Consider the following 23,821-nt stretch of genomic DNA (forward strand, 5'->3'; position numbering starts at 1 on the left):
CTGTGCAATTGGAGTATAGGTTCCATACCTGGAGAAATTCAAATTATGCATATGGTACAAACCCATGCATTAAATTGAAATCTGTGGATGGATTGAGTTGAATTCTATGTCAAATTTACTTTTAAGGTACAATTATATTCTAAACATTGAAGCATACTCTCAAATTTGGTTAGACATTTTTCCATGGACAAAGAACCTTTTCAGTGAAAGGCATAAAATCTTGCAGCAGCTACCATATGTAATGCTAATTAAATACACTTTGAAGGGATACATGGTTTAATAAGAAAATTGAGGCTGAAATGGGAATTCAGCTTTTAAGATCTTTTTAAATGTTAGTATTAATCATTTCCCAGAATTGAGCTTTACAACACTGCAACCCATTACGGAAAAAGAGATTTGCTCTCTTGATTACATTTCTAGCAAAGTTTAGAGAAAGAAGTGTCCATTTTTAGTAGTCAGGATTGGAGTGGTGTTCCAACAATAAGACATCTTGTAATAGTTTTCTCTGATATATGGAATAAATTTAAAATTCTTCCATTGGAATTCTCATTGTTGCATGTGGTGCTTATAATCCTGCAGATGATCTGTCTCATTCTGTTTGGCTCCCATGACAAAGTTTGTTCAGTTGTTAGCATTTCCTTGCTTTCAAATCCAGTGGGCTTGAGAGATTCGCCACCGTTTCATGATGGATTTATTCTCCAATGTTTTCATTGATACCTTCATTCCAAGAACTCTTAAAAACTTCAAGAACCTCCAACATACTTTGTTAGGCAAATATCTGAATGTAGAACATTCCACAGTGGAGAAATTATTTCACTTTTCTATGGTGAAGTAAATGTCATTTAGGAAAAAAACATTATCTACTGTCAAAACCCTTTTCCTTTCTCTTAAATTTCCTATTATTCATTTCCTACAAACTTTCCCTCTTCCCCCTTTTATTTTCCTTATTCTTTCCCGCCCCCCCCCCCTTTATTTTCTTTATTCATTCTCTGGTTATTCAATTTCTGCTTTTCCTCCTCCAATTAGAAACATTTGGAAGTCGTTAAACCCTTAGCTTTGGGGACAATGTAGAAAAAGCTTAGAATGTATCCTGAACACTAACATCATTTTGTTGTGATAAAAGAATGGTTAGTTGTATGTCTTTGGGCACTGGTGAACTTCAAGAAGTATCCTTAATAGTACCAGTGAATGTGGAAAGAATATCAGTGAATTTTGCTGGGCTTCTCATACCATCATAGCATAATGGAAATTGAAATATGCTACCTTGCTTCCAGGGCTTCTTATCAGTTCAGTAAATCCCTACTGCAGCAACAGAATCAGGAAAACTATGGTAACTTCCTGCCGGTTAAAAAAGAGAGAGAGAGAAGCCGAAGTTGAGTTTTTGTTTGTATGTTCCAGTTTTAGGAAAACCAAGATTGTTGAAACTGAATATCATTTGGATTCCCTTTATAAATGTACTAAAATGCTTACAATTTCCTTGCAGGACTGTTCACAAGATTATGTTGTAACAAATTATTTCTACTACTACCTGTTCAAAATTTCTGCTGCAATGGGCCAGGAAGTTTTCTACATCACGTTTCTTCCATGCACTTACTGGATCATAAATGCCTACGTTGCACGGAGACTGATAATTATGTGGTCGGTAAGTATTATTCACATTATTCACAGTTTAATATGTTGTTGCTAATTTTCTCTAGCTAACTGGTTGTAAATTAAACCATGTAAAAGCCCCACTAACTACTTCTATGCTCATTTCTCCCCAGTTGGATGGAGACAATAAGATTTTTGGTGTGGAACTCCCGAACAATTATATAAACAGTTGATTTTTGGAAGGGTTCATGAAACTTGCATGTCTCCTGAGATGGTCTGTTCGACATGCTTACAAATGGACACTTCATGGGAAGAATATTCAGATGAATAGCCACATACTGTTGAAACTGGTTTTCAAATATATGAGACTGCTAGAATTGAATCAATCCAGCCTTTACATCTAGGGAGAATATTAGTCCTACAGTTCCTTTTCATTGTAGGAATTCTCCGGAGGATTAGAATAGCTGATCAAGAACAGTGGTGATCTTTGCTGTGTTATTTGTGATTCACAGTATCGGATTTTTCATTTTTATATCTCTGAATGTAGTGGTGCCCTCTGCTGGACTCAAATGGTTAATAGGGCTGAATTGGTGACTTCTGTTAAGCATTTTGTATCCCATCAACTTAAGATAGCTTACTTGGAGAAGGACAAAGGCATTCTATGTTCTGCAATGAATCTATATATAAAATCAGTAGTGATACCAGAAATGAGAGAATGGATAGGAATGCCTCGACATACATGCACAAATTCTTTGGCTGTGTAGCCTTCCCCATTCTTGGCAGATGGTGGCAAGGATGGTAGAACATTTTTTTAAATAAACAAAATGCATTTGATACCTTGGTTTTCTGAGTTGAGAGAAGCCATTGCAGCTCTGCTTTTCGGACTACCTGGTTTGTCAGAATGAATGAATGAATGAATGAATGAATGAATGAATGAATGAATGAATGAATGGGATGGATTCATATAGGCATGCTGTAAACTGTGGAACTTGCCTATGCCCATGGAGCAAGCCTTACCAGTACTCTCACACAAAATCATGTCTCGAAATTGTGTTTTAAGTTTAGAGTTTATGTATAAAAATGAAGATCCTTGGCACAGGAGAACATAATTTTATTGTGCGTGACATGATGCTTTTAATAATCCAACATCTCTGGAACTCCTAAAGTAATTCCACAGTCTCCACCAGTGGATGTATTAAAAGAATAAGTGTCATTTAAAGAGGCTAGACCAAAGGTGGGTTGCTCCAGGTTTGGCCTGATTCGGCTGACCTGGTAGTGGCTGCGGTGGGAGGCTCCGCCCACTCACCCGGACACTTCTGCGCATGTGCAGAAGCATTGCGTGCGAGCATGAGTGAACCACCACTGGGCCAGACCATACAGCACACCTTCCACTGGATCCACTTCCTATCCAGGACCAACCTCTGCTCTCTGTTTCAGGTATGCGTTGACAGTATCATAGGCCTTATGTTCTACACTGGTATTCTGAGTGAATATAGCCAGTTTTATTTACAAAAAGGCCTAAGCAAAAATGCTCACGTAACAATTATGTTGTCCTTTTCCAGCTATTGTCTTGGTATTTCATACTATAGTTCTCTGAATGCATTGATTTTGCTGGATGTAGATACCAAACCCATTTTCAGAAAACTGAACTTAGTTAGATTGTTGTAGAAATAGGCTTTCAGGCTTATTTTATTGCTTTAAAACATTTCTGAGTATCCAAATTGTTACAATCTAAGTGCTTCCTCTTTCTTATTTGATTGTTTGATTTATTTATACCCTACCATTCTGCACAAATGAGCACTTAAGAAAACTAGCATGTTAAAAACTTGAAAGATTTCTTTTAAAAATGGAAATGGATGCTAAAATCAATAACCAATTAAACCCCAGCAAAAGAGAAGGTTCTTTGCAGATTTTTTTCCCCACTGCTAAGAGAGTTAGTGGCTAAAAACATAACTTCTGAAAGGATGAATTCCATGCATTTCCACCAACCTTCTTCCAATGTTGATAAGCAACATTCTGGCAACAGGAACTTCTTTGAAAGGGTTTATGTAGACCTTACAAGCTGGACAGGTGCACAACAGGAGATAAGATCTCTCAGGTTGTCCTTAAAGGTAAATAAAATGCCTTAACTGTATCCAGCAGGGAGCTGCCAACTGGGCAGAACAATTTTCATGAGGTTCCTTGTATTTGGTATCAACCAGCAGCCCTTCTGCACCAATTATAACACTAAAGAATTTCTCAGGGATGTGCCCAATTTACATATGTAGAATATAATTTTAGGGCTCAAGTAAGAACTAGTAATAACTATTGCACATATATTATAATTAATTGTAACAATAATTGATTATGTGCCATCAAGTTGTTTTTGACTCCTAATGAGATAGATAGATTTTCTCCATGAACTAATGTTAAATTCAAGTATTTAACTATGGGTATATGATGATACACATGGGAGAGAAGGGGAGATGCAGTTTACTTTTTAATTTAAACCTAGTAGTGTTTCTTTTTTCATTATTGTTTTTTTCTCTTGTTTACTTTGTGTTCCAATATATCCCTTTTCCTAAGTTCTTTATATTGTACTTACAAAAATAGTGTGTGCTCTACAAGCAGCTGGTCATAACAATTTAATGAATTTAATCAAGGGATAGATTAATACCACCAAGATTAGCCTTAATTTTGCAAAAGTGCTTCTTGCCACAGCCAGAACCTACAAATTCCAGTGACAGCTAAGGGCCAAAGTATTTTCAGACATCAGAGATATCTTCTTCAGAGGGAGTACAGTCTATTCAGTTAAAATAGATTGAATTTCTGTTCCTGAGTCAGTGGCATCAAGGGACAGCAGGAGGAGAAAAGTGGCATTAGAGTATCATGAGTGTAATATCTGTTGATATTACATACCTCTAAAGGAATAGAGCTTGTATTATAACCTGAAGAGCCAATATGATATAGTGCAATGATGGCTAACCTTTTCTGGACTGAGTGCCCAAAGTGCGCACACGCAAATGCTTGTGCATGCGCCTGAACCCCCAAAATACAATGCATGTGCACCCCCCATTCATATGCCCCACACATGCATCTTGCATATCCATGCACACACCCACACACACTCTCCCCCACACCCCCCAACCCCCCACATGTGCATGCGGCCCTCACACATGTGTGTGCAGCTCTCACACACATCCTGCGCCCGTGCATGTGCAGCAGAGACCCAAAGACCAGCTGGCTGGTCGGAGGCATGTACACATGCCTGATAGAGCTGAACTGGGGTGACGGCACGCAGGCCCACAGAGAGGATGCTGCGTGTCACCTCTGGCACGCATACCATAGGTTAGCCATCACAGGTCTAATGATTAAGGTACTGGCCTAGAAACTGAGCATGAAAGCTGGCGGGATGACCTTGGGCAAATCACTGACTCTCAGCCCAATCACCAGACAGGATTGTTGTTACGGGGAAGATAGAAGGAGGAAATATTATGGATGTTCTCCATTTTGAAATATTTATTGAATGATAAAAATCAAATAAATAAATAACATAGTGTTGCTGGTTTTTTTCATTTTGAGGAAAGCAAGAACTATCCACCACCATCATCCTGAATCCAGTTTTTTATTTGTGAATAATGCCTCTATTTTCCCTTGATCCAGTTCAGTTTGTATACCATTATTCCTTATAATTTGGTGAAAATGTTAGCTGATTATAAAGGGGCAAAGATGTGGGAAAATTTAAAACTAAGCTGAATCAACACATCTTAAGGCCATACAAATTGGTTCAGTCTGTGTTCCCTGACTTCACTCATCCATTTATGGATTGGGTCAAAGAGAGCTACATACCTAGGGTAGTTGCTTTTATTGGAGATCACCAATGATATTGGGAAGATCAGTATTTCATACTCAAAACAGATCTCTAAATTATGAACAGAAAGGCTTTTTGTCTTGCTTTAATTGAAGGCTTCTTATATATTTGTGTTGTTTAATGAAACTATTTAACAAGATGTATGTGTTTGACTAAAACTCTTTACACCTTGCAATGTGATTTAGCAAAACATTTTAAAAATATTACCTTGCTAATATATTCAGGCATGAATAACACCCACAGTAAATATGTGGAAGAGCAGAGCCTGAATCGGCAATACGTCACCTGGAGAGTATTTAATGCACACTAATAAGTTTTAGAAAAGAAGAATTCCTCATGTTGGACATCTCCAAAACTTTAATGATTTGAACACTGATGGCAATGATGATAGCCAAAATTGTCAGTACTTAGATAAGAATTATCCCAGCATTTTCATAATCTCATTTTGATAGGGAACCTGTAGTTTTCTGCATACTATTTAACCAGTATACCTACTGTAACAAGGACAATGTTGGGAGGATATTGGGAATTGCAATTCAGCAATATCTGGAGTCTCACCAATAGGAGAGTACAAATTGGACTGGACTGACTTCAAAACATTTCTTTTTTCTTCTTTAATGAAGTTGATTTGAATGTTCTGGAAATGATTTGGCATTTTCAGAAATACGTTGTCTGAGACACGATGTTCTGTATGTGCTAGAACACATCTTTAGCTACATATTTCCAAGCTTTTCATTATAGTAATTGCATCTGTTGATTCCTCAAGATTTCACAATCCAAATTAGTGGCTATTTGTATTTAACTTTTAAAGTTTGAGCTTTATTGCTTTTGGCTTAGTGTCTTGATATCGGTCTTGACATAAGGCTGCTTATAAAACAGCAGAGAAACACGTACTACAAAGTGTGCAAAGTACTACAAAGTCAGATATAAAATTAAAATACTCACATTTTAAAAATAAAAGAAGCTAAAATGGTGTGCATCATTGTTATTAATCATGGTACAGGATCTCAAAATGCCTAGATACATCCTAGGATAATATGATTTCTGCAAAATACATACTGGTACTTAAAGGTTGTAGGAGTTAATGAAGGCTAAGATGGCTACTGTTTGCAGATTTCATTTTCATTTGAGATGCCAAATTTTAAGCCAGCCTTCCTCAACATGCATAACTCCCAGTCCTGTGACAGCTGTCTTAAAATCTGGTATCTTTGGAGGGCATAAAGATGAAGAAGATTGTCAAACATGAAGCCCTGCTCCTTGCATGAGGAAAACAATTTAAGAATTACTACAAATAAAGACCCACAATGCTGGGGGGATGGCAGAGAAGGGACATTCACCAGGCTTGAAAATGGAACTACAGTATGTTTCACTGCTTGAGGTCCTGATGGTTGCTAAGGAAGCTTATAGTCACAATAGCTACATGTACAGTACCTTCATGAGAGATTCTACTCCAAAACCTAAGCTATTGATGCAGACAAGAGGCCACAACTATTGGTGAAAGGATTTTTTAAATGACACATGGCTATTGAAGATAGTATAAGCCCCGTTGTATGATTGTAAAAAGGAATATGCAGTACTCCTAGTTTTTATGAGCAAGTTTCTGCCACTTTGTTTTGGAGAACTGAAAGTTGTCCAATTAGGATACCATAAAAGTTTAGCTGAATGCAGTAAGAATGGAATGCTTTAAAAAGTGTGTAATAAAACCAAAGAAATCAGGTCAAGAATGAGTGCGTGATGACTGAATACAAAAGTGAGTGGCCAATATAACATTTTAGCGATGTTCTGTGCAACCAGAACAATCTGGAACTGAACCACACTCAAAATTGTAGAAAGAATGGTAGACTTTAGGAGAAACCCTCCCATACTACCACCTCTTACAATAATAAACAACACAGTATCAACAGTAGACACCTTCAAATTTCTAGGTTCTATCATATCTCAAGAACTAAAATGGACACCTGTTCTGTCCCCCCTTCTCCGCTTGTTAACAGACGGCAGGCAGACAAACTTAAAAGGACTCTCTTTATCAGTTCTCGACTCAAACTAGCTGCGAGCCCAAAAATAACATAAATACAGTCTCTTTCAAGCAGATAACAGAATAAAAAAACAAAACAACTCTTACAAGCAATGCACTTCTCCAAGTATAGCCTTGAATCAGGGTTACAGGAAACACAAAGCACTTATCCAAGTGTATCTTACATAAACCACGACTGATGATCCAGCAATGTTGTACTAACCAAGGAACGCATGAAGGAACGTTGACTCCTGCGACTAGGGCGTGGCAGCATCCGTCCTTTTATCTCCAAAACCCCACTAACGAGCCCCAGCTGCATCGTTAATCTTGCATTCCGAAAAGACTCACAGAAGACTGCTGCTGAGTCACAACAGACACCTATGTAATATCAAAAACATCATCAAAAAAGCACAACAAAGAATGTTCTTTCTGTGCCATGTCAGGAAGCTGAAGCTGCCCAAGGAGCTGCTGATACAGTTCTACAGAGGAATTATTGAGTCTATCATCTGCACCTCTATAACTGTCTGGTTTGGTTCTGCAACCCAACAAGACAGACACAGACTTCAGAGGATAATTATAACTGCAGAAAAAAACAATTGCTACCAACCTGCCTTCCATTGGGGACATGTATACTGCACGAACAAAAAGAGGAAGAAAATATCTACAGACCCCTCACATCCTGGACATAAATTGTTTCCTATCCTCAAAATGATGCTACAGAGCACTGCACACCAAGACAACTAGACACAAGAACCATTTTTTTCCTGAACGCCATCACTCTGCTAAACAAATAATTCCCTCAAAACTGTCAAAACTATTCACTAAGGCTGCATTACTATTACTATTAGTCTTCTCATAGTTCCTATCAACCATCTCCTCCCACTTATGGCTACATGACTGTAATTTTGTTGCTTGTATCCTTACGATTTATATTGATATTGATTGTTTCCTGGTTGCTTATTTGTACCCTATAACTATCATTAAGTGTTGTACCTTATGATTCTTGATGAATGTATCTTGTCTTTTTATGTACTCTCAGAGCATATGCATCAAAGACAAATTCCTTGTGTGTCCAATAAAGAATTCTATTCTATTCTATTCTATTCTATTCTATTCTATTCTATTAAAATTGCATGCCACCTGACTCTTAAAATGAAAGAACTATATTAAGATTGTTTGGTCATATATAATGAATCAGTGAGAGTCAGATAACTAAATAAATTTGATAATTTATTCTCTCATTGGAAAATTGAATCAATGGAGAGGCAGGGGAATAATGAGAAAATTATGGCTGGATGGAGATCTTCGAAAAAGAGAGATTGGAAGATTAATTGAAAAGAAATGAATGTATGAAGTAAATTAGGGATATAACAGAAGGCAGGGATGGTTTTCAAAGAGAAATATAAGGAAAACTATAGTAAATAGCATTGGTATAAACTATATTTCACTGCATTTCCTTTTCTTATCTCAAGCCTTTAATTTATTTTCTACTATTTTATTACTCATTTTCTGTGCTTTGCTTAATGTTATTTTCCCCAGAAGGCAGTAGTGTAAAGGTATATATGTTTAGGTATGTGTTTGTATATGTGTAGTATATGTAGGTATGTAGTATGTAACCCTGTATGTAACTATCGCATCAGAGAAGAAAGGTAGCCTATTGCAAGTAGCAGGAGTAAAAACAGATCCGTCCAACCAATTAATCTTTCTGCCTTCTTAAAACCTGAATAACAGGCATTACTTTTGTGTTTTGTCTGTTGCTGTATTATTAAAGAAATTCAAATGATTTTAAATGAGTCTTGGTGGTTTTGCACCACTCTGTGTACTCTAAATTGCCTAAGTAAGTAGCTAGCTGCCACTCTCTTCTCTTACAGTCAACGTTTCACTCTAAAATTAGGCCTGCTTCCAAACTGAAAAGCCTTTATATTGGAGGTTGCATTTAGAGTTAAACTAATAGCCCCCATGATAGACTATTGGGAGAGAAAATGTGATTGAATCTATTTAATTGTTTCAGTCTGAAATATGAAACAAAGTTCTTGCATAGATTATTACTAAATAATACAGTAGGCAGAAAATGCGAGGGTATAAATGCCATATTCCCAATGGCCTTATTTTTGAAGGAATAAAACTGAGAGATTGCTTTTGTGCTCAGCTCAAACTTTCCCGTTAATGCTCATTAGATATTCGGTAGTAGAAAGGAGATAAAATCTCTCTGCTTCATCAGCTTTTGACAAATAAAGAATGCTGAGGATCATTCAGGTACTCATGCTTAAAATCTAGCCTGTTCGGTTTACTTTGCAAGTACTATTTACATTTGTTCAAAGATCTACTGGAACCTCATCTTTTATGATATAACTCATTCTACCTTACACTGAATAAAACATTATATTTTCAATTATTGTAATAGATAAAATTGAGGAGAAAGGTTGGCAAGAAGATAGTTGACAGTACTAATAAGTAACTTAGGATATAGCTGAACTGGATTTTACCTAATTGAAGTAACACCTCTGCACAAGTATTTTACTCTGCCTTGCATCAGAGCAGAGGTGGGAGGACTATAGTTTATAAACAACCTGAAACTCCTTTTTTACATTCATAATCACGCCACAAGAAATTATAAATTATAAGCAATAGATTCAAAGCTAGGCAGGAAGCACAATAAGCTAATCTTCAGTTAGGTTTGATATTTCAACGATAACTTCTATCCAAATTTCATGATATTGCTACATCACTACCCTACTTCTTGTAGCCTCTGGTTGCTGAAAATATTATCAACCAATATTTAAGGAAATGTGTTTTCCCAGGTTGATTGGTCTGGTGTTACAGCATTTGCTATTCCTTTTTCTTTTCTTTTTTTGATCTGGATATAGATATTTATAAGGCTGGAGCATACATGCAATGTGCACTATATTAAGCAACAAACACTAATGTTTTATAGCACCTTAAGGCCAATTTATTTTGGCATAAGTATTTCTTGACTTGACTTACTTCATTGATTCAAGTAGATTCATTCATGTGGGAATACATTCATACATCTTGTTGGGAGTATACTCCTAGTGTTGAGTAGGCAATATAGATTCATATACAATAACAAATGGTCATTGTTGCTTTAAATGGGTGACTGTACTTATCAGCTGTAATTAACTTTACAATCAGCTGTAATTAACGTTATAATAAGAGGGAGTCAGGAAAGCTCACTCACTCTCTCTGCTTGTCTTATGCTTGATAACTACTTGCTTGCTTGATGACTGGAATGTGAACTGCGACTGTAAGCAATTGTTTATTCTTTGAATTGTGTTTGGACACATATCTACTATCACTGCTTGTGGAGCTATTATTAGTAGTAAAGCTACTTGTTTTTACTAGCAGTGTCTGAGACTCTATTTGTGTGTTTCTTCTACTAGCAACGTTCCTTCTCTCCGACTGTACAGTTCGCTGCACTACTTTCTGTCTCCCAACGGGAGATACCCCTTAACACATCTGCTACAAGAAATATGCTCATCTTCTAGGTACAAGGTGTCTTTGTTTTTATGCGGCATCATAAAACTAATCCATCTACTCCTTTGGGAATCTACAAGACTCGGGCACCCTACATGCTTCTTTTCACCATCTATCCTCTACTCTAAAAAAAACAAAAGCAAGAGAGTTTCTAGGAGAGCATTCCCCCTCACCTACTTCTATCTCTGTACCTACGTCATTCTGTTTTGAGAAAACATATGCTACTGCTATTAGTGTCATCTGAGGAAGTTGTATGGATGTTCTCATCATTATATCTCGAGTCACAATATTTTCCAGGTATGATTGGAAAAATCAGAGTGATGCTACACTGATTTAAGGAGACTTCCGACCTAGTCCATTTATCCGATTTATCATTTTTGAAAGTCCTAATTTTTCTGAATTATGAAATTCTTTGCTATCAAACCCACTTAAAATTTCAACTGCATGCCAGCTTTCAGTGTTCTTCTGCACATTAGCAATGTCGATGCCCTATTGATTAACATGTAGTTTAGAGATTTCGACTAGTAGAGAAATATGATTTCAATTGTAATGAAGTCAAGTTCTGTAAGTTTGACTGGAATTACATTTTACTGATATAAGTTACATTAATAGAAACTTGAAAGCCTGATAGTCATTTTACTTTCCTCTTCACTCTCTTATACTCTAGCAAGTTAGAGTAGAGCCAGTTGGTTTTGTTTCATTTTTTAATACTTTCCAAGCTTAAAACATCAGGGTTGAATTGTGGGGTCTTCAGTGCTGTTTGAGCTTGGCTGTTCTCCAAGCTTATCTCTAAGGCTCTCTATAGCAACACACAAAAGTTCATTTGTCCATCGCTGTATAATTTGATTTGATTTGATTATGGACTGATCTGAGTTTACCAATAATATTTAAATAGTTTATGTTATTTACCTCTTGTATAATTAGTGTATCTCCCAAAGTATGGCCAAATCCTGCAGCCACCATATTATTCTGCCCTTTGTTAGTAATACAGAAATTATTTGAACTCTTATATTTTACATTTTGATTGCCAGAAAGCAGCACAAGTTGTGAAATCCAGTGTCTCATATGCCATGTTTAGGTGGATGCCAGGTGGTGCCTGGAAAATAAGTGGTTGCAGTCAGAACTACTAAGCTAGTAAGAAGCTGTTTTGCCAAAGCAGAAAATAAGGTCAGACCTTCTGGGATGAAATATTTAAGCCTCCTGCCCTGCAGATTCAGCAGTCTGCTATAACCTGCAGAGCATCTAGTATTCAAGATGCTGATTTTGCCAGGATCATTTCAGCTTTGCTGGAAGAATATTTCACCCATCTACTGAACATGCCAATATATTGGCAACAGGGCCCATGTAGCTTTCTAAAATTCCCATATCTGTCTGAAATATACAAGATGTTCATTTGAATCTCCTACCCCAACATCAAATCAGCAAAAACGTCTCATTCATTAAAGTAAGACAACAAACTTCATATAGCAGGCAACATTAGGGGAATTGATGTAGTGATGAAAGTTTTTTTAATTTTATGGTTAAATGTTTTATTTGACGAGATGGCTAGGAACTAGCAGACTTGAAAAATCAAAATATTTCATTGTATGCTAATTTCAGTCTGGTGAAAGTTTAACTGATGAAGTCTGCTATTGATCCCAAATATAGAATGAAAATGCATTTCGAAGTCACCGTTATATTACACATATGGCATTAGCTGTTTCTCTGCTTCTTAGCCTTTCAGTTTCATTTTGATTTTCAATGGCTTATTTGCAAATGCCTATTTTGACAGAAATAGTCATTTCTGTTCCATGAAAGTCATTTGTAAACGTATAAAATGATAAGCATTTTTTTAAAAGCCATTTCCCCCCAAATCTCCAGATGTATACTGTTGATAAAAAAGAGCCATGATCTTGAGACCTAAATACTTATCTGTCATTTTATATGTTCCATGGTCATGGAAAGAATTGTAACACACCTGAAGCAAGTGATTTATGCAGATATTGAAGATGAAAATTACAATCCATACATCTCCCGTCTTACATTTTCAAGGCATCTGAAACAGTTTTATATATTTTTTTTCTCATGGGATTAGGAGTGGTAGAATTTTGAAGTTATTGCTGACAATCAGGCTTGATGACATGATGTTCTTGATGCCTCCAGGTCACTCATGTACTTTAGTTCCTCTTTGAACTTAAAAAGGAATTGTATTTAACTTGTGAACATTTCATGAAGGAAGGTATACTAAAGGAACAGAAAAAATATTGATATTAAAGCTGGAAATAGGATAACATTTAATTGCGGTAATACCTCTTTTTCACTAAATGCTGCAGGGCAAAGGGGAAACTTGCTTACATCAACTAAAAGAGTGGACATACCTACAGTCCAAACTATATCTACTTTCTCCACAAGTGCATTCTACTTTATTTATTTTCTCCTACCATTTTAAAACCACTAAGTAAATTCTACTAGAGTTGAACACCCAGAAGAGTTTTATATAAAAGGAAAGAAAGTAAAAAGAAATAAAGGTGAAAGAGAGTGAGAGAGATACATGTGCAACAATCTTTGGTAGAGAAACAAAGTTATAATCAATACAGATTTTCTGGAATACAAAGCATCACCTTGCAATAGGATGGGGCACTAAGTTGTCCAATCTACTCTCTGTAGAAGTTTTTAATCTTTCTTTTGGGGAAACCAGGGGGGGGGGCAGATGGGAGTAATACAGCAATATGTCCTGTGATGGTTTGTGTCCATGGACTGGCCTATCCCAGAAGTCAAGTTGGCATAAAACTCCCCTAGAGAGCTCCTAGGGAATGATGGAGTGGAAACTCTTAGCTTCTGGATTAGGCTTTAAATGTTTTCTGCTTTGATTGATATGTTTATTATACTTCTATGTTCTATACTGTCATCCCTCCGGAGTCTGTTATGTGATTAAATCAGTATGCAAAATGGAGAAGTGAACAAACATTACTGTATTGTTAGTATTTCAGCTCAACATAGTTTGTGTTACCTTTGCTCAAGGATGCACTAAGAAAACTACATTCCCCAAAAGTGGAAACACATTTTCTCTTTAGGTGTAACTTGTAATGTTTGAAGTTATGGTGTTCTCTGTTGTGACTTTCAAACATTTTACCTCCTACATTTATGATGCACTGCTTTAGCATTACATTGACTTGCTTTGTTATTTTTAAATGTATAATGTCACTGCTTAATGTTCCTGCCATTATTGATATTTTGTGTTTTTAGATTACAATCTTATTACTCCTAGAAGGGTCTTTGATGGTGTATAGAACAGTTTGGTTCTTCTGTTTTAGGGCCACGGGGAAAAGACTTTCTACCTGACCTCAAGCTTCCTACTCTGGGCCTTGTAAAATTATTTAGTCAGAGATTTAAAAAATCAGTCTTTACCAGCAAATGAATTACAGATGAATTAGACTTTTAATTCTTATAATTCCAAGTACACCTTTCTCTGTATGTCTAGGAATTATGACATCTGGAGCTGATCGGGTTGGGGTAGGTTCCCCCAACTACTTATCTTAAATCCTTGGGCAAATCTCTATCTCTCATTTTAAACTTTAAACAATGGTTTGGAACCAGGCTATTTGAAGGACCACCTTTCCTCCATTACATCTACCCAATTCACCAGGACAAGAATTCAGGATGTGGTGTGGGTCCCAACTATTCGGGATCTTCATTGATGGGAGCATGAAAAGTGTCTTGTCGGTGGTGGCTCCTTTCCTAGGGGGCATAATCCCCATGAAGGTATGATTGCCCCTCTCCTGTTGCTTTTTTTCAAAAACATCAAAGACTTGGCTATTCAGCAGGCCTGGAGATCCCAAATAGAGATGGAGCTGATCAAGTGGCTGATCCAATGATCTTGTGAGGGAAGGGGCTATGATTTTTATGTTGTAGTTTTTAATGTTGTAAGCCACCCAAAGTCACTGTTGTATGAATTGGGCAGCCGTGTAAATTTGTTTACTACACAAATAAACAAGCAGGCAAATGTCTCTTTGCTATCCCCAGGTAGTCATGTATATTGGTCAAGTCATGAAAGACCTTCTGAAGTGGCCTCGTCCTCGGTCACCACCTGTTGTCAAGCTAGAAAAGAAGACTAATGCAGAATATGGAATGCCATCCACACATGCAATGGCAGCCACTGTCATCTCTTTCACTTTTGTATCTGTGACTGCAAACCAGTACAAGGTAGGAAGCAGCAATTCTGATTTAATCTAGTCAAGTTGCATGACCAAGTTTCATTGCCTTATTTGGTCAAATATCAGTCCCTCCATCTTAAGTCTCAAGTATTTCAGTGGCATTACAGTCCATTTCTGTTTCATCCTCTTCCTTCTTGTGTATTGGTCTTCATCAGACAGTATTAACAAACTTCACTGAGAAAAGTCATTCCTAGGAATATGGGACTGTTTCACATCCTCAATCACATTTCTGTAAAATTAGGATCTTTTGTCCCAGTGGGATTTTTGGGGGGATGTACACAAATTCACTTTTGGACCTACTTGGTTAGTCTTTCAATTGTGGAGATACTTCTTCATAGTTCTTCATTTAGCTTGGAACACTTTGAAGGCTTTTTAAAGAATGGAATCACTTGATGTTATCTACAAAAAAATTCACCATCTATGATCTTCAGGGAACTCATCCAAGTAAGGCTCTTGGGAAGTCATAACTTCCCTTCTCATTGTCTGAATTGTTTCATCTTCGATTTAGGAAAGGGAGATTCTAATTCTTTAGATTTATGTATGGTATCCTCAAACTAAATTGTGGATGGATTGTTTTCGGTTAAGTGATGAATAAAGATTTTATTAACATTCTTTCCCTTTATATTTTTAGTATCCACTTGAACTTGGACTGTTGGGAGCCTTCTTATTTTCATCTCTGGTAGGCCTCAGCAGAATTTACACAGGAATGCACACAGTGCTCGTAAGTTTTTACTGAGGGTAACTGCTGGGACGATGAGAGGCAAGGAAAACAAATCATGAAATGCTTATGGTGCCATCATTAATTAAATTACAGAATTTTGATGCGTCCATAATGGTGCAGTTATTTAATGACATTGCTATGTGTATGTCATCATTTAGGAATTATTAGAGTTTGCATCAAATGTTACTCCTTATGATATGATATAATAAATGATTAATAAAAATACTTTCTAAGATATAGATTTTCCTCCTTGAAAAGAATATGTAATTAAATTTTCAGAAGCAACTTATTTTTTGTGATTTTCCTCTTCTGCCTCTCTTAAGCTTTCAACTTAAACAAGCCCACAGAATTCTGGCTTGATGTTTTTATAAATCAGGATTTGAAAATCAAGAACAATGATTTGCTGTTCTGTTTTTTAAAGGAGCAATAAGCCAAAATTCCCAGCTTGTTATGCTACAGCTCCCACCGTCAGTTTGACATCTGGAGAAAGCTCCTCTAAGCAATTTTGCAAGGATTGTTTTGTAGTCAGACCACCAAGCAAACCACTGCATGGAAATTTCTCTGGAGACCTGAAATATACTGAAAATGACTATTGCTTTAATGAATAATTATTCTGAAAATTAATAAATCTATTTCTCTTCTAAAATTTATGTGGTAGGAAATTTTGATGTTGATTATTTTACAGGTAGGATAATATCATTACAATTTGTATTTCAAGAAATGTCATTTTTTGTTCTGTATTGTAGAAGCAGCCAGCCAGCGAATATGGCATCATGGTCAATACAATACAATACAATACAATAGCAGAGTGGGAAGGGACCTTGGAGGTCTTCTAGTCCAACCCCCTGCCTAGGCAGGAAACCCTATACCGTTTCAGACAAATGGCTATCCAACATCTTCTTAAAGACTTCCAGTGTTGGGTAATTCACAACTTCTGGAGGCAAGCTGTTCCACTGATTAATTGTTCTAACTGTCAGGAAATTTCTCCTCAGTTATAAGTTGCTTCTCTCCTTGATTAGTTTCCACCCATTGTTCCTTGTTCTACCCTCAAGTGCCTTGGAGAATAGTTTGACTCCCTCTTCTTTGTGGCAACCCCTGAGATATTGGAACACTGCTATCATGTTTCCCCTAGTCCTTATTTTCATTAAACTAGATACCCCGTTCCTGCAACTGTTCTTCATATGTTTGTCTCTAGTCCCCTAATCATCTTTGTTGCTCTTCTCTGCACTCTTTCTAGAGTCTCCACCTCTTTTCTACATTGTAAAGATGTTGGCTTATAACTGGTGCAATCTAGGCACATCACCTCTTAGCCAGGAATGCTCATTAGATAATTCTGGACCAGGAACTCCCTCTCAATCCATCATACCACTCTGAAGGGTTGGGGGAGACATTAAGAATAGAAGGGCTATGTATTCTGACTTGAGCTGAAGAAAAGATAGGATATAGCAATATAACAGCAAAGTTAAATACAAAGCATTAAGTTAATTTTGTTTCTAACAGAAGCTCAAAGAATCGGTAGAATCTGAACCTAAATTTTAAAAAAAATGTTTCTTCATAATTCAAGACTTTGTTCACTGAGGAGATATATCTTTATATATGGTACCTTTAGGTCAGAGCTGTCAAACCTGCGGCTCGCGGGCCAGATGCATCACATAGTGGCCACGTCCATGCCCGGTTTAGCAAAAGGGGGGGGGGTGTCACAATACGTCATGTGACGACACTATGATGATGTGAGTTTGACATCCCTGCTTAGGTAATCTAACACTGCCATTTACACTTTTACTTTTCTTGATGTGTGATCTAATCAAACTGGAAGAAAGTATGAAGTAAAACTCCATTATTTTAAAACAGCTTGTTTGCTACATAGTGCAGCTATCATTGAGTGCATTTACTGAGAGTCAGATTTAATGTTACTTACGGGATGGGAAGATCAAATAAGACATTTTAATGATAATTTCAGCTTACTCATATAAGCATCTTAAATAATCATAGCTGCTAATGGCTACATTTGTATTCATCACTATGAATTTTGATGGAAACCCTTACTAGATCAAGACATTTAGTTTAGAACAGAGAGTCTCACATCGCCACCACTACCGGTTTGCCCGAACCAGTGCAAACCAACAGAATACCACCTCTGGTTTACGCACATAAATAGAGTAAGTCCTCCTAAATGACTCCTGATTTTTACACAAACATATTCATGAGGTTTTCCTAGCATCAGTATGTAAATGACTTTCTATCACTTTTTTGTAGGATATTTTTCAATTTCCTAGTCTAACAGTATAACTGGGATTTCCTCTTGATCTACCATTCAAGTAGTAACCCAGTTCAATTCAGCTTAGTTTGTTTTAAAGATCAGTTAAGGCAGGGATGTCAAACTCAATTTCATTGATGGCCGCATCAATGCTGTAGTTGACCTGGGTTGTGTGTGCGAGTGGGCGTGGCCGACTGGGTGGGCATGGCCATCTTGATGCCACTCCCCAAACTGCTGGCATGTTTCCTCTTCACACTGGGTAGAGCAGGACAAACAGACTTTGTGTTTGAAACGCGAGTTAAGATAAGTGTGCGTGCTACAACACAAATAATCTCTTGGCAACACACCTCCAAAGATGTTTTCATTACACACACACACAATTCAGACTGAAAAGTGGAGGAAGACAGAGTGACTAAAATATTATATTGAAGCTTTTAGGCCAATTTTTATCATATACTTGGGGCAAATCTGAAGAAAGTGATGGAAGGGATTGTTGGCTAGATTGATACGCCTATATATGGAAGTATTTCTTATGCTTAGACTTCATCTAATACATTGTTCTCCCCAAAGCTAAACATTTAAAAGGATAATATAAGATGATGCTACTTTACATAGCAGGAAAAATGTATTGATGTTTGACATTGGCTGTTTCTTTTTTAATGTCATTTTTATGCACATAGATTACAAATATTGCATACTTTTGTTCACAAATCCTGGTGCCAATGAACCTTTAATCCCCAGAAATATTATATCCTTTTGCTTGAAGACTACACTTTTTGCTTCACACATCCTTTGTTTATTACAGCTAAATTATATGGCACTTTCCAAGAAAGATCAGGTTATTAGATTCTTGCTAGCTCGTCTCCAACCTCTTCTTGTAAATCTCATATTGTTTCCATTTCTGACATAATCCCTTATGGGAATAGTTCCAAAAGCAATTCTTTGAAGAAATCTATTAAATCCAATAGTAATAACTTATGTACAGCTGTGTGAAAAAGTCCTGCATGCTTTACGGTTTATGGTTTAGTTTATAACATTTTTTGGATAGGCCATTGATTTTATGATATTTTATGCTAATTGCTTTGCAAATATTGTTATATTTAAATGTATACTGGTGGTTTTTAAGTGAAAAGCATAAGCTTTTTGCAATTTGGTCCTATTTGGATGGGGATTGTGAACTTTCTTGCATGCTTATAATGCATGCTTACAACAACTATGAAAACAGATTAACTGATGCATACCCAGTGGCATACGTGTTGCACTAAGGCCGATGCTAGTGTTTTGTTAACATTTTTATTGTTTGTGGTAACCAGTTTAGGTAACCAAACATGGTTACTAATATGATATTGGCCAGCCCTTATTGCTTAGGCGGCATCACTTTGGCATAGACTGTATAATCCTTTGCACGTGATCTTTGGTGACAATGTGGTGCCAGGCTGCAATAATAGATTCAATCAGTTCCTGCTTGGTCTTCGGATGCTTCTTGCTTATTTCGTAATCAATTTTGGCCCACAAGTTCTCAATTGGGTTCAAATGCGGGCTCTGAGCTGGCCAATCCAGGAGTCGAGCACCATGCTTCTTCATCCACTGCTGGATGGGCTTGACTTGATGACAAGGAGCGTTGTCATCCTGGAAGTGAAAGTCCTTCCCTACAAGTTGCTGAGCTGAAGGAAGCATGGTCTTTTCTAGGACTTCAACATACTGCTTAGAATTCATGATTCCCTGCACGATTTGTGACCAACCAATACCAGAAGCAGTGATACAGACCCAGATCATTATGTGCAATGGGTGCTTCACAGATAGATTCAGGAAGTACGGCGTAAATTCTTCAGCTGGAAATCTTCTGACATGCTTATTGCACTGATTCCCAATCAAGTAGAAATTGTTCTCATCACAGAAGATGACCATGGCCCACTGTTCGTTGGTCCACTTGGCATACTTTTTGGTCCAAGCACGTTGACGAGAGTGATGAGCGTCTGTGAGCAAAGGTTTACTTCGAGCCCTGCAGCCTTTGAGCCCTCTGGCAGTCTGTAATGAACTGTGCTTGTGCACACTTTTACATCACATGTTTCACCCCAAATTCTTTTAATCTGAGGTGAGGTGAGCTTCCTGTCAGCCATCAAAATGCGCTGCAGAGCCCAATCTTGCTGTTTTGTCGACTTTCTTGGTCTTCTAGAGCAGAGCTGTCATCAACTGAACCAGTTATTTGGTATTTTTCAACCACTCTGCTTCCTGTGGTGCAATGGCATTTCACTATTTTGGCTATTTCTGTACAGGAGTAACCATCTTCATAAAGCACAATGATGTAATGCTGCTGCTTAGTACTGGTGAAAGCAAAGGCCTTTATCCTTGCCTGCAGCCAGAGCTAAATTAAATTTTTCAATGCTTTTCATGCCTATTTATAGTCAGAGAGTATGATAACATTGATTGGCTCATAGATTTAGCCTCTGTGCATTTTGATTGGTCAGCCAAAGCTCACTGCTGATTGGCTACTTTCGATCCTAGCATTCTTGAAAATTCAAGTTGTGTTTGTTTTAGCACATAAACTCACTCAAAACCTTAAAAAGACTTTGGCTATATTAATAAAAATTATGCATCTCAATCCGACTACAGAAATTTCATCTAAGTACTAATTTTGCATGGTTTCTATGAGTGAAAAGTTGATAAAACATGTAAACACAGCTTAAAACAAAGTGTGCAGGACTTTTTCACACAGCTGTAAATACATACAGATACACAGGGTTAAACCTAGCTATACTATAGTATACCTAATTACAATCAGTTGTCTACATTTTGCTGTATATTCTATTGTAATAGTGGAAGATGAAAACAAAATACCAGTGCCTCTAGGCCTTCATAAAACCATAAGGAGCACCATAATGTCTGAACTAATATAACCCTTGGCATTTAATGCAGGAAGATTATGATGAACCACTTCAGTTTCTTCCAGGATACAGGAGCAGCGAGCTCCAAATTAAGGATTTAGTATCTAAAATGAATCATAATTTAAAGGAATATATAGAATCATGGGATTTTCTGTGGAGAAAGTTCTACTAACACCCACAGAATGATGCTGTTCAAAGATTTGGACTACACCATCCCTGCTAGCAATAGTAGCTGTAATTCAATATCCCTGAAGGATAGCAGACTAGGGAAATATGTGTAGAATATAATTTGTGTAATGACCGTGCATATGCGTGAATGTCTGTATGAGAGAGATAAGATAAAACTTTTGTTTAAAAAACTGTGATGGTATTGTTTCTCTTGTGTGGAATGGAATTAATTTGAGATATGTAGTAGCATTACTGATGTTTTAAAGTTCTTTAGCGTAGATTATAGAAGCAGTAATGAAGCATTCAAAAACTGGTCTTTTGTTTTTCTTAATAAATGTAGTCATTCAAGTAACCTTGATCATCCAGTGTTCTTATCTGAACAGTCTCCAGAGTCCCTCTTTGAGAGAAATGGCTAGTTCAAAAATATGAAAAATAGACCAAAAAAAAAAGATAATTGATAGTCACTAATAATTCAGGTTTCATTAAATAAAATAACAGACACCAGGGAGTGGGGTCAAATAAATTGTTTGGCCCTAAAAAAAGTAAACTAAGGAAGGAACATTAATTCTTTGCAGAAAAATTACAAATTTATAAATTAAGTGCCTATGGAGATTCTCAATCATCCAGGAAGTTATTAAACTGAGAGACTATGGGAGGGAAAGGCTAGTGACTAGAAAGAAAAAAAACTGTCAGAAATCTTAATTTAAGAAGCATTACTTCATTGCCTTTCAGCAAGAAGTTCCAAATCTAAATTATGGGTTTGCGTACAGTGATATATGAATACATACTCTGCCTATCAATCTTACCTTAATTCTGCAAATGTAACATCTTTACTGCTCTTGCAGTAATCCTCTCCTGTCCTCCACCCCCATGAAGAGTATAAAAGTGATGAAGATTCCTCAGTTATATTTTGCTCCAGTGAAATATTAGGAGTTGAAAGACATACATCATACCAAGCTTTTGCATTTTAGTTATGTTACTCTTTGACATTTATTCTTAAGGTATTTCTTACGTCTACTAGACTTGTAATGTTCTAAACCTGTTTTTCAATTCAAGCTAGGGATTGCATTCTGAGACAAATGGCAACTTGTGTCATTAATGTATTTATGTGTTTTTCCAGGACGTCATTGTCGGCAGTCTAATTTCCTTATTTTTGACTGCTATTGCCTGTCCTACCTGGGATACTGTGGATCACTTGATGCTCACCAGCCCTTTCTGTCCAGCATTCTGCATCATTGTGCCCCTCTTCTTGTGCTACAATTATCCTAAACTAGATTATTACAGTCCAACTAGAGCAGATACTACCACTATTCTAGGAGCTTCTGCAGGAGCCATTATCGGGTTTTGGGCAAATAATCACTATGGTTCAAATGCTGCATCTAAAGATGTCACTTACAGTGTTTCTTCCATCACTAGTGAAATTATCTTGTTAGTGCTTGCAAAATTTGTAGTGGGGATTGGTGTTTTAATGATGACACGGCAGATTGCCAAAACTATTGTTCTTAAATCATTATGTTCTTGGCACAAGGTTTCTAACAGTGATGTTGTAGCTATGCAGCAAATAAAAATTGAAGTGCCCTATAAATTTATCACCTATTCTTCTATTGGTCTAAGTGCTACAATGTTTGTGCCACTAATATATACATTTTTTGGTTTAAATTAAATACCGTATTTTTCGGAATATAAGACACCCTTTTCCCTCAAAAAAGAGGCTGAAATCCGAGTGCATCTTATACACTGAATATAGCATTTCTTACCTCCTGAAACTCCACCCCTTCACCAAAATGGCCGGGCATAGCTTTTAGAAGGTTTTCAGAGAGCTCCTGGGGGCTGGAGAGGGCAGAAATGAGCAAAAAACAACACATTTTTTGCCCTCCCTGCCCCCAGCAGCACTCTATAAGCTTCCTAAAGGCTATCCATGCCCCCCCCCTTTAACAAAAAACGGGCCGGTTGTTCGCAAAAATGGGCTGTTTTTTGCTTATCCCCCCCCCCCACCAGGAACACTCTACAAGCCTCCTAAGGGCTATTCAGCCCCACCCCTTTTTTAAAAAAAAACCAGGCCTGTTTTCACAAAAAACGGGCCGTTTTGGGGAGGTTTGCAGAATGTAAAAACTTTTTTAAAAAAATTTCTTCTTCAAAACCTTGCTGCATCTTGTACTCCGGTGCGACTTATACTATGAAAAATATGGTACTATGTGTTCAGGTTTTTTTATTGTCCAGATTATGAACTGAAGATTAAAATGATTTGCAGTAGTTGGGGGGCTGAGGTGATGAGAGAATGGAACGTGCCTTTTGCATAAACTCTTTAGGATTGCTAATACTGGAGACTAAAGATAGTATTTAGTTATTCTAGTATTCAGCGTGAGAGAGATGGTCACAGACCAAAAAACTAAAATAATCAGGAATGACATTTAATTCTATTTGTAAACATATGTGACTCGGAATAAATGCATTCTATGATCTTCCTCGGAATGGAGATGCTGCACTATTCCTCTAGGGTTTAAATGACACTCCCAGTCCCCAACCTAATATTTTATCTTACATATCATAAGAATACAGGCCTGAATTTTCATTTTTCTCTGATTTGTATTTTGAATAAGGGGTCTGAAAGGTATTGATTGTATGAAGACATAATATTCTTATATCAA

At 37.0% G+C, this 23,821-nt stretch overlaps 1 protein-coding gene across 1 annotated transcript; it reads left to right on the plus strand.

The window, feature by feature from the left end:
• Positions 1-1,489: 1,489 nt before the first annotated feature.
• Positions 1,490-22,861, plus strand: SGPP2 (sphingosine-1-phosphate phosphatase 2). The gene is made up of 4 exons (XM_032225558.1): positions 1,490-1,642; positions 14,952-15,131; positions 15,774-15,863; positions 22,294-22,861. Exons 1-4 carry the CDS (start codon positions 1,550-1,552, stop codon positions 22,834-22,836), a joined length of 906 nt encoding a protein of 301 aa, XP_032081449.1. The 5' UTR covers positions 1,490-1,549; the 3' UTR covers positions 22,837-22,861.
• Positions 22,862-23,821: the final 960 nt, after the last annotated feature.

Source organism: Thamnophis elegans, chromosome 10 (genome assembly GCF_009769535.1).
Source record: "Thamnophis elegans isolate rThaEle1 chromosome 10, rThaEle1.pri, whole genome shotgun sequence".
Lineage (NCBI taxonomy): Eukaryota > Metazoa > Chordata > Lepidosauria > Squamata > Colubridae > Thamnophis > Thamnophis elegans.